The 14,141-nt window shown below is 34.6% G+C and overlaps 8 protein-coding genes across 8 annotated transcripts; 4 read left to right on the forward strand and 4 right to left on the reverse strand.

Annotated features, from left to right (window-relative positions):
* Positions 1-700: 700 nt before the first annotated feature.
* Positions 701-2,836, forward strand: TRS85 (Trs85p; the record flags this gene model as incomplete). Its single annotated transcript, XM_041551610.1, has 1 exon — positions 701-2,836. The coding sequence occupies one exon, from the start codon at positions 701-703 to the stop codon at positions 2,834-2,836; it is 2,136 nt and encodes a 711-aa protein (XP_041407544.1).
* Positions 2,837-3,020: 184 nt separating this feature from the next.
* Positions 3,021-4,820, reverse strand: KABA2_07S02530 (putative phosphotransferase; the record flags this gene model as incomplete). The annotated part of the gene is made up of 1 exon (XM_041551611.1): positions 3,021-4,820. One exon carries the CDS (start codon positions 4,818-4,820, stop codon positions 3,021-3,023), a length of 1,800 nt encoding a protein of 599 aa, XP_041407545.1.
* Positions 4,821-5,261: 441 nt separating this feature from the next.
* Positions 5,262-7,019, forward strand: GAA1 (GPI-anchor transamidase subunit GAA1; the record flags this gene model as incomplete). The annotated part of the gene is made up of 1 exon (XM_041551612.1): positions 5,262-7,019. One exon carries the CDS (start codon positions 5,262-5,264, stop codon positions 7,017-7,019), a length of 1,758 nt encoding a protein of 585 aa, XP_041407546.1.
* A 366-nt stretch (positions 7,020-7,385) lies between these two features.
* On the forward strand, positions 7,386-8,960 carry FOB1 (replication fork barrier binding protein FOB1; the record flags this gene model as incomplete). The annotated part of the gene is made up of 1 exon (XM_041551613.1): positions 7,386-8,960. The coding sequence occupies one exon, from the start codon at positions 7,386-7,388 to the stop codon at positions 8,958-8,960; it is 1,575 nt and encodes a 524-aa protein (XP_041407547.1).
* Positions 8,961-9,069: 109 nt separating this feature from the next.
* KABA2_07S02596 (uncharacterized protein) lies at positions 9,070-10,557 on the reverse strand (the record flags this gene model as incomplete). Its single annotated transcript, XM_041551614.1, has 1 exon — positions 9,070-10,557. One exon carries the CDS (start codon positions 10,555-10,557, stop codon positions 9,070-9,072), a length of 1,488 nt encoding a protein of 495 aa, XP_041407548.1.
* Positions 10,558-11,208: 651 nt separating this feature from the next.
* On the reverse strand, positions 11,209-12,072 carry PDS1 (securin; the record flags this gene model as incomplete). The annotated part of the gene is made up of 1 exon (XM_041551615.1): positions 11,209-12,072. The coding sequence occupies one exon, from the start codon at positions 12,070-12,072 to the stop codon at positions 11,209-11,211; it is 864 nt and encodes a 287-aa protein (XP_041407549.1).
* Positions 12,073-12,450: 378 nt separating this feature from the next.
* MRX14 (mitochondrial 54S ribosomal protein bL34m) lies at positions 12,451-12,822 on the forward strand (the record flags this gene model as incomplete). The annotated part of the gene is made up of 1 exon (XM_041551616.1): positions 12,451-12,822. One exon carries the CDS (start codon positions 12,451-12,453, stop codon positions 12,820-12,822), a length of 372 nt encoding a protein of 123 aa, XP_041407550.1.
* A 321-nt stretch (positions 12,823-13,143) lies between these two features.
* Positions 13,144-14,019, reverse strand: MRPL1 (mitochondrial 54S ribosomal protein uL1m; the record flags this gene model as incomplete). The annotated part of the gene is made up of 1 exon (XM_041551617.1): positions 13,144-14,019. One exon carries the CDS (start codon positions 14,017-14,019, stop codon positions 13,144-13,146), a length of 876 nt encoding a protein of 291 aa, XP_041407551.1.
* Between the last annotated feature and the right edge of the window lie 122 nt (positions 14,020-14,141).

A 14,141-nucleotide genomic window follows, 5' to 3' on the forward strand; every position in this document is an offset into this window, starting at 1 on the left:
AACTCTGGATTGTTATATTTCCTGTAGTCTTTCCTAAACAATATGTACCAATAATTGATATACTACCTCGACTCTCTTATATTATCAAATGACTTCTTTTGGTCAACCTCTATTTTAATAGCGTGTTCCTTAAATCCGAAATAATGGTTTGGTTTCACTTATAATAGAAAATGATATGTCAAAACAAGATGATAGTCTACTTCAATATCAATTAGTACCATGCACACCTCGCTTAATGATACTATTTATTAACCAACTGTTTTTTTTAATGAATTACTTGGTAATTCACATATTGGTCTTAGTTATCGAGTCTCCAGATTTATCTAGATGAGTCCTCTCTCGATAATTCTTCCTATTAAAAGGCGCTCTACTTTAATTACAGTGCGAACTTCAAAAACAAATAACATCAACGACAATAACAGCGCAATCAATATCAATATTTTATTCAATCATCGACTTCAACGAAAGGATAGCTATTAAAAAATATCTCAATCAATCCATCAAGCAAAAGTTAGAATTACCTTACCAAGCAATTCTGTCATCACAATAGCAAACTTATAGTTGAACTTTTTCTTTGGAGATAGACTGATTTAAATAATAATACCATCGTTTCACTAGGTTACGTTAGATATTTCCAATAGCAAACCATACTTGTCAGCAACTTTCAAATGCTAATAGAAAGAAAAACCTCCGCCGAATTATGAAGAATTTTACATATGAGCATTATATGAACTTATTGTTTCATTTAGACTACTGCAACGAAAATGTCATACCAGAGATATCGAGAAGAATTTTATTACATGCCATATCACCTGTGATAACCGTAACATCCACACCCATACTTGATGAACATATAAGCGAAACATATAACATTGATTCTTTATATATGATGCTAAGATTCTTTGGTGGTTGTGTATCTGATAGAGACCAAGTAAATGAATATACTAACACCGATGCAACATCGAATGAGGAAAACACTTCTGATCATTCTACAATTATTAAGACAGAAGAAGATTCAATTAAAAATCAACAGACGAATATTGAAATAGATACTCAAAAGAGTACCTCGACTTTGAACGTTACAAAAAACAATAATAGAAGAAGAAACAGAAGTAGATCTAACAGTCTTTTTCAAAGAGATGCTACACAATCTCAATATATAAGATTCACAAAACCTTTAGCTGATTTATTGAATACAAGGGAAACAAACGATATGCTATTTGATTATCATTCACTTGAAGTATTCTTAGAGAATTATTTAAAGATGATAGAGAAACATACCACTGATGAGACACCCGATCAATTATTGAAAAAATCATTGTACCATACATTTTTTTCTTTAGCAATATCATCAACAACATCTTTATCCCCATATGAATCATTTAACCACCCAATAGTTTCTCTAATCGCGTTAGACATATCTAAAGGTCAAACATATGAAGACGGTAGAGATCTTTTGATAAGCTTCAAAAACTTGAATAGAAACATCGAAAACTTTCCAGCTTTTATAAACACTAATGATATTTTGCCTGTATTTTTACTTTGCTACGATCCGACTTCCATAGAACAGATTGAGTTGTGTAGTTCACTGACAAAACAATTCAAAAAACAATTATTTGTTGAAACGATAACACTCCCATTATGGATGACACAAATTGAAGGAACTCTGCAGGTAAAGTTACACCAGCCGATCATGTCTTCTTTGGATGAAATGATTTACTTTACGCAAATAGAAGAGGATACAAAATTACCATTAAAATTAGTACATTCCGTGTATGATATATTAGATGAATTAGTTCATGACCTATTATTACCCTTTATGCACAGAAAAATTTCTTTCTGGGAAGATAGTGTAATGCAACCAAGGAGGTCTTTATTCCATGGTTCAAAATGGATGAAAAAATTTATCTCCAAGAATACTCACCAGCAAAGTAGTACCTTAGTAAAAGATGCTAATGGTAATCTATATTTTGCTTCCTCATCGACTGAATTCCTCCTAAGGAAATTAGCTGATTGGTCTATGATGACATCCAATTTTAAGAATGCATATACTACATACGAATCATTAAGTCACGAACTAGAAGAGTATCCAAAATATATGGCGACCTGCCTGGAATGGGAAGCTATAACATTATTGATGGGTGCCCAAAGTATCGTTACTGTTAAAATGATTAAGAATGATATAGTACCTTTGTTGGATAATGCATTGGATACATATGATATGTCATCAATGAGAGCCCAAAAGAGAGAAGATGGAAGCTCATCTACTGAACCTTTCCGTTCTTACGAAACTAGATGTATGATTTTAGCTGCAGAATTATTTTTGTCACTAAGTGATACTTGGACTTCGACACCGTACGCAATTGAATACCTAGAACTGATTTTAAGTGAATGTAAATTAGGTCCTTGCTCACAAATAATGATATGGGAGAGACTGAGCGACTGTTACAGCCTACGATTGGACCCTAGAATTCGCCACAAGGTTGAAAATGACAATAGTAGAAAGGCAAAATTGAAACTACAGAAACACGAAATTTTTGAAAATGAACTTACCATGCAGCCCAACAATCAAGTAAATAGTACATCTGAGACGTCAAATTATGATTTAGTCGCCCAAGGTCTAACAAGAAAACGTAAAGCTGCGTTCTTCAGACTTCTTGCAGCAAAAAAATGGGCAGATAAGAAACAATGGAGACAAGTCGCTTGGTGTTTGAATGACATTGAAGATGATTACAACGATCTTTCCTTAGCCACCAGGAAGAATTTAATTTTATATAAACTAAGAGATCAGCTATCTAACCGGGAGAAAAATACAAATGAAGAAACTACCCATTGAATAGTACGACCGAGAAATAGACTAACAGACCAATTATTGCATTTAAAATTCCTCATTAAATGAAAAATACCTCACACCATTATATATGCATACACATCTCTAATATAATAACTGATTAGATGAATCAAATTAGACTATAAATATTGTACCTAATGCGTGATTGTTCATAATATGTGTAAATAAATTACATATGATGTTCTTCGAGGGTGTCAACCATAGTTCGATAATCCTTTTGTTCTTGCGCCATTCTCAGATAAATCTTATATTTTACCTCTAACAATAGTCTATCAGCACTACCATTCTTGGCTGGTTTAATAACCTTACTAGATTTTGTCATTGATCTCATGGTATCCCATAAAATATCACCACTTTCTGCATTATTATTTTGTTCATAAGTGTTGCTTGCGGAGGCTCCCAACAATGCTGCACCAAATACTACTGCTGAATCGATATATCGTGGAATTACCACGGGATAACCAGTTGCATTAGTTAAGAGATCCATCAGTAGACTGTTTCGACATTGGCCACCAGACATGTATAAGGCTTTTATGTGGTGTCCTGAACTAGTCATTTTTTCTATGATATGTCTCGTTTGTTGAGAGATGAATTCACATGTAACCAAATATTTCAAAGCCAGATCATTTATCGTAGTATCCATTGTTAATCCAATTATTGAACCAGTCATTGTTGCATCTGCTAATGGTGACCTATTGCCATGCAAATCACCGTAAAAAAATATATGTTTTCCTAATGCTAATATGGAACGTTCTCCCCTTTCATTAACCATATCTGCCAGAAGTGTGTTTAGATAGTCGTAAACTGAAACTCTAGAATCTTTAGCAAGTTTCTTCAATTCCCCATAAGCTGGGTGAGAACTCAATATATGTGCAAGCAACTCACCTGTACAACTTTGACCACCTTCTGCGCACCAAAAATTCTTGATTAGAATATCTTTATATGGACCCCATACACCTTCAGCAAAATAAGGTTTCCTTGATAAAGTAATATGACATGTCGAAGTACCAGCAACAACTGCCAACCTTCCAATAGCGTCATCCACTGATTTTGTTTCAGAAAGATTAGTATTCATGTCTTGATCCAATTCTGACACTGCTGCAACTGTTCCAACCCAACCTGCATATGCATCAATAATACCAGATCCTACGATACACTCTGTTGTAAGACCTAATTGAATTGATGAGGAGTTACAGAGCCCTGCAATATAATTACCTGCAGAAAGATATCTCGATTTTCCTCTGTTAGATTCCTCACTAGTAAGTGGTCCACCTAGTTTAGCAAAATCATTTTCTACTAATTCTTCTAGACCAATTTTCATCAAAAATTCAGGAGACCAACCTGTAATAGATCCTTCCACTCCATATGGCAAAAAACCTTGCTTACAAGCAGCAGCACATAATGATTTTGCTTGGTTACCAGTAGCTTTAAAAGTCAAAAAATCAGATAAATCATAGAATTTGCATCTTTCGAAAGTTCCAGTGGGTAAGTTATCCTTAAGCCATTTGATTTTTGGAATCTCCATTTCAATCGACATTTTACCACCTACATACTTTAGACATTTATGGCCAGTTTTATTGATAAAATCTGTTTGTTTAGGAGCACGATGATCCATCCATAATATGATATTTTGATCTGAGTTGAGAAAATTAGGACCAACTGCAATTGGTTCATGTGTAGTTTTATCTACAACTACCAAAGAACAGGTGGCATCAAAGCCTATACCTTTCACTTTAGAAATATCCACTAATGATTGTTTGAGGATATCTCTAACGCAAAAACATATTTTGTTCCAAATTTCTGTAGAAGATTGAGTGATATGTTCCTGTATCAATTCTTGTTTCTCAATACCATCTTCACAAAGACTTAAGATTTTACCAGTATTGTTAATGAGACATGCTCTTACTGAACCTGTACCCACATCTACACCAATATAAAATGGTCCCTTTGTATTGGAGGTATTACTCATTTACACACAGACCAAACACTAATATTTTCTTTAAACGGAAACAAGGCTATACTTAATATAATGCTTCCATGGATACCCCTTTCATTCTCAACGACAACATCTTAGAAACTTTTAAGATTTTATTATAATCCTAACCGTTACTTTCTATATGCTTTATATATTAATCTCTTTAAATGTGATAAAGACCAATTCCTTCACTCGCGCGAAACCTCGATGAACAACAAACTGCTCACAGCTCGCATCACAACGAATAACGAATAACAAACAACCAACAAAGAGCAACACGTTTGAAATTACACTGTTAAAGGGACCCGCTTGCAACTATAAGTTGTTTTTGTAATCATATCTATTATATAGCTCTGCAAGCTAGATTAAATTGTTGATTCGGTCCTTCTATACAAAATCTATACCTATAGTAAGTTTAACACGTAAAGGAAAAACATGGGCCTATTAACAAATCTTCATAGGAAGGTCATTGTTTTGGGACTAGTTCCGAAGTTTTTGAAACAACTCCCACAGGTTGCAAAATTACTGATGCTTATAAGTTTAATCATGATAGCTATAATCCCAATGGATGGTCAATACAGAAGAACATATATCTCAGAAAATGCTTTAATGCCATCTCAAGCATATAGTTACTTCAGGGAATCGGAATGGAACATTGTAAGAGGATATCGTTCTCAAATTGAAGAGTTTGTCAAGAATAATGCTACAGCAAAAGAAAGAAACCTGGAGGTCGAATCGTGGCTACAGGATTTTGGTATTAAGACTAGTATATACCATAATGAGGAACACCAGGATACATTATATGGTATATTGCACACACCAAGGGGTGATGGTACTGAGGCTATCGTTCTATCCATACCTTGGTACAATGGTGATGATGAATTTAATGTAGGAGGTGCTGCTCTCGGTATTGGATTACTAAGATATTTTTCACGTTGGCCTGTGTGGTCGAAGAACTTGATTATCGTTTTCAGCGAAAATCCACGAGATTCTTTGAGAGCATGGGTGGAAGCGTACCACACCTCTTTGGATTTAACTGGTGGCTCTATTGAAGCAGCAATTAATATCGACTATGCAAGCGATAGTGATTTCTTGGATTACGTTGAGATATATTACGATGGCCTAAATGGTGAACTTCCAAATTTAGATCTTCTAAATGTTGCAATTAAAATTACTCAACACGAAGGGATGAAAGTATCGTTAAATGGCCAACCTAAGGATACAATTGATGACGATGGATATTTTCCAAGATTAAAGACGATGTTACTAGGCATTAGAGACTCTACATTCGCTGGTGTCAAGAGAGTACACGGCAATGAGGCCTTTAGTGGCTGGAGAATTCAAGCAGTTACGTTGAAGGCATGTGGTACTGAAGGTAATATCGACATAACTTCATTTGGCCGTGTTTCAGAGGGTATATTTAGAGCTGTGAATAACCTACTGGAGAAGTTTCATCAATCTTTCTTCTTCTATTTAATACTAGCACCAAGAAATTTTGTTTCTATCAGTAGTTACTTACCAAGTGCAGTGATAATATCTGTTGTATATGCAACGTTTTCCTTAGATGCACTTGTAAATACTCCATTTGGTCCCCCTATGTTTTTTAACAAAGAGAGTTTACTATCATTAATGATATTATCGATTACGTTAGCCTCTTCATATTTCTTGTCGCAATTATTTATATATGCGCCAAATCCAGGATTATTAATCGGACTCAACATATTACTGACAATAGTACCGTATTTCATCAGAAAACCCGTATCCTTTTTTAAGGAACCATTAACCTATAGAATCAGAGTTTTTGGATATCTATACATGAGTTTAGTATTGACATCTTTGCTAGTCATCAATTTTCCCTTAGCATTTATGATGGGTATTCTTTCATTCCCCATGACATTGGTACAGACACAACAATCAAGATATATTGCGAATATGTCAATCGCAATCAAAAATATGTTATACTTGACTTTATCCAACCCATTTTTCGCCATTTTAATAGTTTCCAACGTAATTGATTCCGACTTAAAATATTTAGATGTCTTCTATGATTTAATTTTGGCATGGAATGATTTAAGTTGTTGGACTTGGTTCTTAATATGTATAGGTTGGTTCCCAGCTTGGTTACTTATCGCTATGTCCACCATTAAAAGTTCCCAAGTGACTTCTGTAGAAGATGAGAAGAAACAACAATAAATGAATATATACATATATAAAACTACTCATTAAATAACATTAATAAACAATTCCTGTTCTGGTTACATCCCCACTACAATCTAAGGAAGAAACCACGGTTGGATTAGATGTTATTTTGTTTATGTAGGTTTGATTCATATCAACATTTTCAGGTTTAAGTACTAAGTCATTTAAGAAGCGATTGGTAAGAGCCGAAAATTTTTCAGGCGAAGCTTAAGATTGCATTATACTTAAAAGGGAATGAGATGAATCAACTTCGAATTCTAAACAGATAACAACACATATATATAAATATATATAAATTAATTTTAAGCCAAGATTGTTATAATTTTAGGGACTTAATATATCATATAAAACTTCAAAAATATGACAGATTCATCAAAATCTAAAGATAAAACAAAAGATGATACCATAGATAATTCTCAAGATGCTGGTAACCCAAAACCAACCGATGCAGAAACATTCAGTTTAAAGACAACAAATATGGAAACCGAACGTGTTATCCGTAATCAAACAGGTGATATTGTTATTGAACCATTCTCTGCCAAAGGTACGTACAGAGTACCACTCATGGGTTATAAATGTACGAAATACATAACGGAAAGATTAAATGAGGAATTATTGAGAAGAGGTGAAAGAGAAATTATGAATTATCAATGTAATCTTAATGGTCATCTAAATGAAGAGACATATGAGTTAATCAGAACCAATGATTTAACCCCAGTTACAATTGCTGCATTGAACCCCAAATTGACTAGATTGGCAGCCGAACCAAAATTCATCTTTTTGAAAAGAAGATACTATTTAGATTACAACGGTTTAATTCATGACCATTTGAGAAATGATAGAGTTGTATGTGAACCTGTGTTTGTCTTTGATATGATTATGGGATGCCATTTCATGAACGACCATGGTACGTACAACGGTGTGTTTCAAAGCTTGGCTGATTTCTATTCTAATATCACAAGGGACCTAGTAAATAAAGCAATACAATACTGTTCAATTTGTAATCCTGAGCAAAAAATTCAGCGACTAGAGAAGTTTAAGCATAGAAATATTTACAAGACCTTAATGCCATTGGAAAGGATTCATATTGAACTTGTGGAACCATTCAAAGATCAAAAGATAGAAGGAAAATATAGTCATATTCTGTATGCAAGAGATTACCACTCAAGATTTGTATGGGCGTATCCAGTGAAAGGATTGAAATTTAATAAGATTGTATCTGTGATGAGTGGGTTCTTACTGTCCCTAATGAGACAACCTATATTTATCGAGACAACCTCTATCCCTGAGAATGATATGTTTGATATCTGTGAAAAGATTGCTTCTAAGTTTCAAATGAAAATTGGTCTAGGGACGAAAAGAATGAAGGGATTTCATTCTGCTGGCGTCAGACAATTCAAACGTAGATTGAACTTCCATGAGGCAGAATGTTTAAAGGATTGGAATATGTGTTTGAAGTATGGTGTAATGGAACATAATAGATCATTTAGTGATCGTGCCGGTGCTACACCAAGTGATATTATATGTAGTGAAATTCATGAAATTGGCCAAAAATTCAAGGATAAAGTGGAACAAATTCTTGAGGATTCTGAATCACAGTCTGTGGTCAAAGCAGGTGAGGGTCTTATTTACATCGAGGTATCTGACGAGAAATTACTGGACATGGAGGAAAGTGAGGATGAAGCACCTCAAGAAGAAGAACCGACAGAGATGGAACAGGACCCTGAGACTTTAACCGGAATGATACCTATCAACACAATTGAGAATGAAAACGAAATAGAGAACGGTGATACCAATATAAGTGGTGACACCACAATGGTACAAACACCTATTTTAAGTAACAAACGAACTAGTACACAGAACAGTACCATCCCAGAGAAGAAACGATCTAAAAAGAATGAAATTAAATCAGAAGGAGTCTCCATGGAAATATGACGTCTGTACATATGCGATAAATAATAAAAGAGAAAACAACAACATTGAAGGTAATTAATTATAAAATTTTACAATTAAATAACTATAATCAACATGCTATTTTATATATTTACTTGGCGTATTTCTTACAAAAATCTTGGTGGAATGATTTCCATTTTTGGATCCATTCAGTACCAGGAGCCAAAAACGTAGTTCTTAAATGCCATGTACCTTCTTCTTGACCGAAACCTGTTCCTGGGACGACACATATACCTGTCGATTCAAGTAAAGCATGACAATAAAATTCATCAGGTTGTAAATCAGCTTTCTTAGCAGCATCATAAACCTTTTGTGAGAAATATAATCTTGGGAACAAGTACATTGCACCTTGAGGCTTTTGACATTCTATACCTTCCAATTCTTGGAATGTTTTGAATAACAATTCACCTCTTTGTTTCAACGTGTTATGTATAGCCAATCTTTCAGATTTATCCATCTCATATGAAGCTTCTCCTTCTAAAGGTGGAGCCACCATTAAATCCACCATTGCTTGACCAGTAATCACAGCACATATTGATAAAGAAGCAAGTTTCAAGATTTCTTCTCTGACAACATCTTTGAACCCAATTAATTCCAAATAACCACCTCTTTGACCACATTCACCAAACACACCCTTTGAAGTAGAATGAATGGAGGCCAATTGAACATTATCATATATAGTTTTATGACGACGTTGTAAAGACCTTAATACTCTCTTAAAAGAATAGAATTTTCTTTCTTCTGAGAAAACGTTTTCTTGATAAACTTCATCAGCTAAAATTACAAGACCATATTTAGCAGCCAATGTCACAATGTCTTCCATAACTTCTGGTTTCAAAACAGAACCTGTTGGATTCCCCGGGTTAATCACAACAATAACAGTAGGTTTAATCCCATTATCAATAGTTTTCTTAATTTGTGTTTCAATTTCTTCAGCATCTGTCGACCAACCTGATTTTTCATCTAAATAATATGGAATAGCAGAAGTATTATAAAGAGTCAACGATGCAGTATACACAGGATATTGAGGAATTGGAATCAGAACACCGTATTGAGGACCTCTACATAACAATGACAATAAATATGTTACAGCTCTAGTGGCACCATCAGTCATGAAGATATCGTGAGCAGACGCAGGTTCTCCATCATCCCTACGTGTAATGTACTCAGTGACAGTATCTCTAATCCCACGTACACCTTGAGAACTAGAATAAGCACCCACAGATCCACCGATCTTACCTAGTAACACTTCAGCACGATTTAGAGCATCAACCTTGAATGCACCGGATTTCACTAACATATCACGATGTTGCAATAGTTCAGGGTATTGTAAGACAGAAACAACTTGTCTGGAGTAAGTCAATGGTTTCTGTTGTAGTTGTTGTGGATTACCTATATTAGCTGTTGTAATCTTATCGAATGGAACGGATTCAGGGTCCAAATTAATTTGGTCTTGAATTTGTTCGGCTCTTGTTGGAATAGCACCTCTAATGGCATACTCTGCCTTCAGAACATGTTCATTCAAGTCCTTTAGATCTAGTTGAGGAGCAGGTTCAAAATTTAAATCCAGTTTTGTCATTATATTAACAGGGATATATATATATATATATGAAGATTCTTATGTTTGTAATTGTTCGCCTTAAAAAGAAGATTAATATGCAATAATACTATTAAAGACTGGGACCTGATTTACGTTGTGATATCAAAGTCTGTGTAACTCTACTTATATATATACATATATATATACAACGATAACAAACCCTGAACTTAACAGAAAGTGAAAGAAAAAAGAAGATACTAGGATCTGTGGAAGAACAATTGTTTAATTCAGTTTTATTATTATTCTGTGGTCTCTGTCTTCCATCACTTTGTCTTTCGTCTCTTTGTCTCTGTGTGTGTTTGACTAATAGCAGAAACAATTTCAGTTTCAGTGAGCGGATTATATAATAGCATATTTTGTACGAGCAAATCACTGGAACAGCCGTTGAGCGTTGAGCGTTGGCTCCGTTTTTCTTTCACAGATTAGCTACGATGACTGCATAAGAAGAAGATGAAAGATCCATGACATGGACATGGGGTCAGGTAGCTCAGAATAAACGGATTTGCGAGCAAATTTTATGTGTGTGTATGTGTGTGATTGTTCATTTGTAAATACCTGTCTGTAGTGCATGAAGGAATGGTCGTGATACTTTCAGAGCGAGGGAATAAATGTGTGCCTGGTGTTCTAGTACTAACTGAGCAAGTCGGCCAGGTCGTCTGAGTCTAGGCCGTTGCCATGGTATATGCTGTCGATATCCTGTAAAAGGATCGATGTGTCGTTGGCGGGGCTCAGGTTACGATGGTGTATAGTTATATGACGATCTGGTAATTCATCAATGTTATCAACATCATCGTTGTCATCGTTATCGTCTACTATGGATTGTAATTTCATAAGCATTGGACCATCGTGACTGTTGTTATCACTCTCATTATCTTCTTCATCTAGAGGTAAATACATTGGCGGAATGTATATTTCATTCAATTTCTGCAGCTCTGCCAATTGTAAAGGCTCTATGCCATCAGGTATATATTCCAATTCCTTTTCATATATAGGCCCAAGTTCTATCTCCTGATCTTGTCCTTTATCTTCTAATAAACTACTCAATCCTCCTTGAGAAAATAATCCTTTATGCAAAGAGTTACCATTTCTCAATGATCTCTCTATATCTTCATTATCCTCACTACTGGTACTATCATCATCATTAACACCAACGTCTATGTCCTTCAACACTAAGCTTTTCACTCTAGGTAACGAGCTTTTATCATTCGAATTGTTATTATTACTAGTCGTTTCAGGGTAAAGAATAGATCCATATTTCTTGAAATGTATCGATGCATTACGTGTTAGTCCAGTTTTATCCTTCGCTGACACCGGCCCCATTCCGTGACGATTACTGTCCTTTGATGCAAGAGGTAGTCTCTTGACTCTGGCAGCTTGGGATCTTCCCACTTTGTTATTAGTAATGTTGTTGTTGTATATCTGTTTCTTCATTAACGTCTTTGGTGTCCTAGGGCCCACATCGTTCTCCTTGTTCACGTTCACGTTCGTACTCATATTTCCTCCAATACCTTCTTAGTTCTGTTGTGGTAGTATATGTGGATATCCTTCACTAGTGCCACTTGTTTATATATCTACCGATCATCCAGGTTGTTTATTTATTGATTTATTTATTGTGAATACAAAAAAGTATGGCAAGGGAAGATAAACTTACAGCGCATGTGTCCCCGTCGCGTTTTCTGTCGGTCTTTCCAGTGCTCTCTCAAGAAAAGAAAAATTATGGCAACTAAATCTTCCAAAAGACAATTAACTTCACTTATTTGAAGAGAGTTTTGACATTTGGGATTACAAATTATTGAAACAAAGAAGCAATACATTCACTGACGTGCTATTGCTATTGTCAGACAGATTATACATACATATATACACATTGTGATGTGGTCGTCGTTCTTCAAATATGCCAGTGGTTCAATACTGCGTGACTCCTTTAGCAGGAGCTCCTCAGCGATGAATATTCAAAGAACAATTGTTACAAAAAATAATGGATTAAATAGCATATTGACATTTACCACCACTGGATCCGGTCTATTAAATAGTGGTCTACAAGGTGTACAGACACTTCACCCTACATGGAACCCTCTAGGGATGCTTTCACAACGTAGATTTAAAAGTAGGGGTAATACTTATCAACCTAGTACATTAAAGAGAAAGAGAAAATTTGGTTTTTTTGCTAGAGCTAAAGATAAACTGAAATCAAAGATTTTAAAGAACAGAAGAGATAAAGGAAGATGGTATTTAACGCATTAATAAATGTTACATCTTTCTTTTTCGTTTTAGTTTAGCAGCTTTTGTACATAACTGTAAATAAAAAAAAATAATTAATTAAATATAAAACAAGAACCATTGTATATTCTATAATCATAAACATTTACATATCATTAGATGACTGCCTTTGATTAAAACTTTATGAATGAATAAAATCGATATCTGGATACATATAATTATATACAGTGATATATATATTGCTGGTTTTCTGGCTGTTTGTATGTACATGTGAGAAGTAATAAAAAAAATATGAAAGTATAGTCATAATAATTTCTTTAAGAAAAGAAAATGAAAATATTAAGACTAGTTGAAATCGATAACCAAACCAGGACCATGCGAACTAGTCAACGTAGTTTTACTCAACATACTTTGCTTCTTAGCCTTTTGAGTAGTAATAGATTCTTTGATGGCCTTTCTTGCTGCAATAATGTTTTGAATGATTTGTTCATCACTAAAATTTGTCTTACCGATACCAATGCTAATAGATTTGTTACGTTCTCTAAATGGCATTGTGCCCAAATTTTCGCTAATCAAAGTTAAAAGATCGTCAGAGACTGTACCTTTCTTGACGTTTGGTAATACACCTTTGGGACCCAATACACGACCTAGTTGAGCAGTTAACGTACTAATAATATCTGGTGTTGCAAATGCTTTATCAAAATCAATTTTTATATTACCATCTTTAATACCTGCTATTAATTCAACACCACCTGCTAAATGTAAATCATATTTTTTCTTTAATTCTTCTAGTTTTTCAACATCATTACTAAACACAGCAACTTTACTCTTTCTCAAAGGAGTTGGGAAACTGATATTACCATATAATGGAGGGACACCTTTCTCCCCGACAATTATTGTCGTTAACGAGACAGTACGTTGCGAAAAAGGTTGTCCTACTTCTGCTGCTCTTAAATATCTCAATGCACTAGGGATATCCATATATAAAGGATAGTCTGAAGCTGACTTTCTAGCATCCGCTTTACTCTTTAGAAATTTACGTAATTCTTTTTTCTTAAGTTGTTCTTTTGTCAACACCTTTACTGGTGTGGCTAATGTCACTATACTATCACCATTAGATTCACTGGCTTCTTCTGCTAATAAAGTATAACTGGTAGAAATATACCTCTGGGTTTGTTTCAATCCATGGAGCACTGGACGTACCGAAAACGAGCTGATCATAGTGTACATATATTTACAGTAGTGTTCACTCTGATTAACTCTCTTGTTATATCTCGTAAGTTCCCTTTAGATATGTATTATATTGTATATATCTCTATTACATTTATATTTTCACTTCTAAC

Source organism: Maudiozyma barnettii (assembly GCF_903064755.1).
Source record: "Maudiozyma barnettii strain CLIB 1767 genome assembly, contig: KABA2_07, whole genome shotgun sequence".
NCBI lineage: Eukaryota > Fungi > Ascomycota > Saccharomycetes > Saccharomycetales > Saccharomycetaceae > Maudiozyma > Maudiozyma barnettii.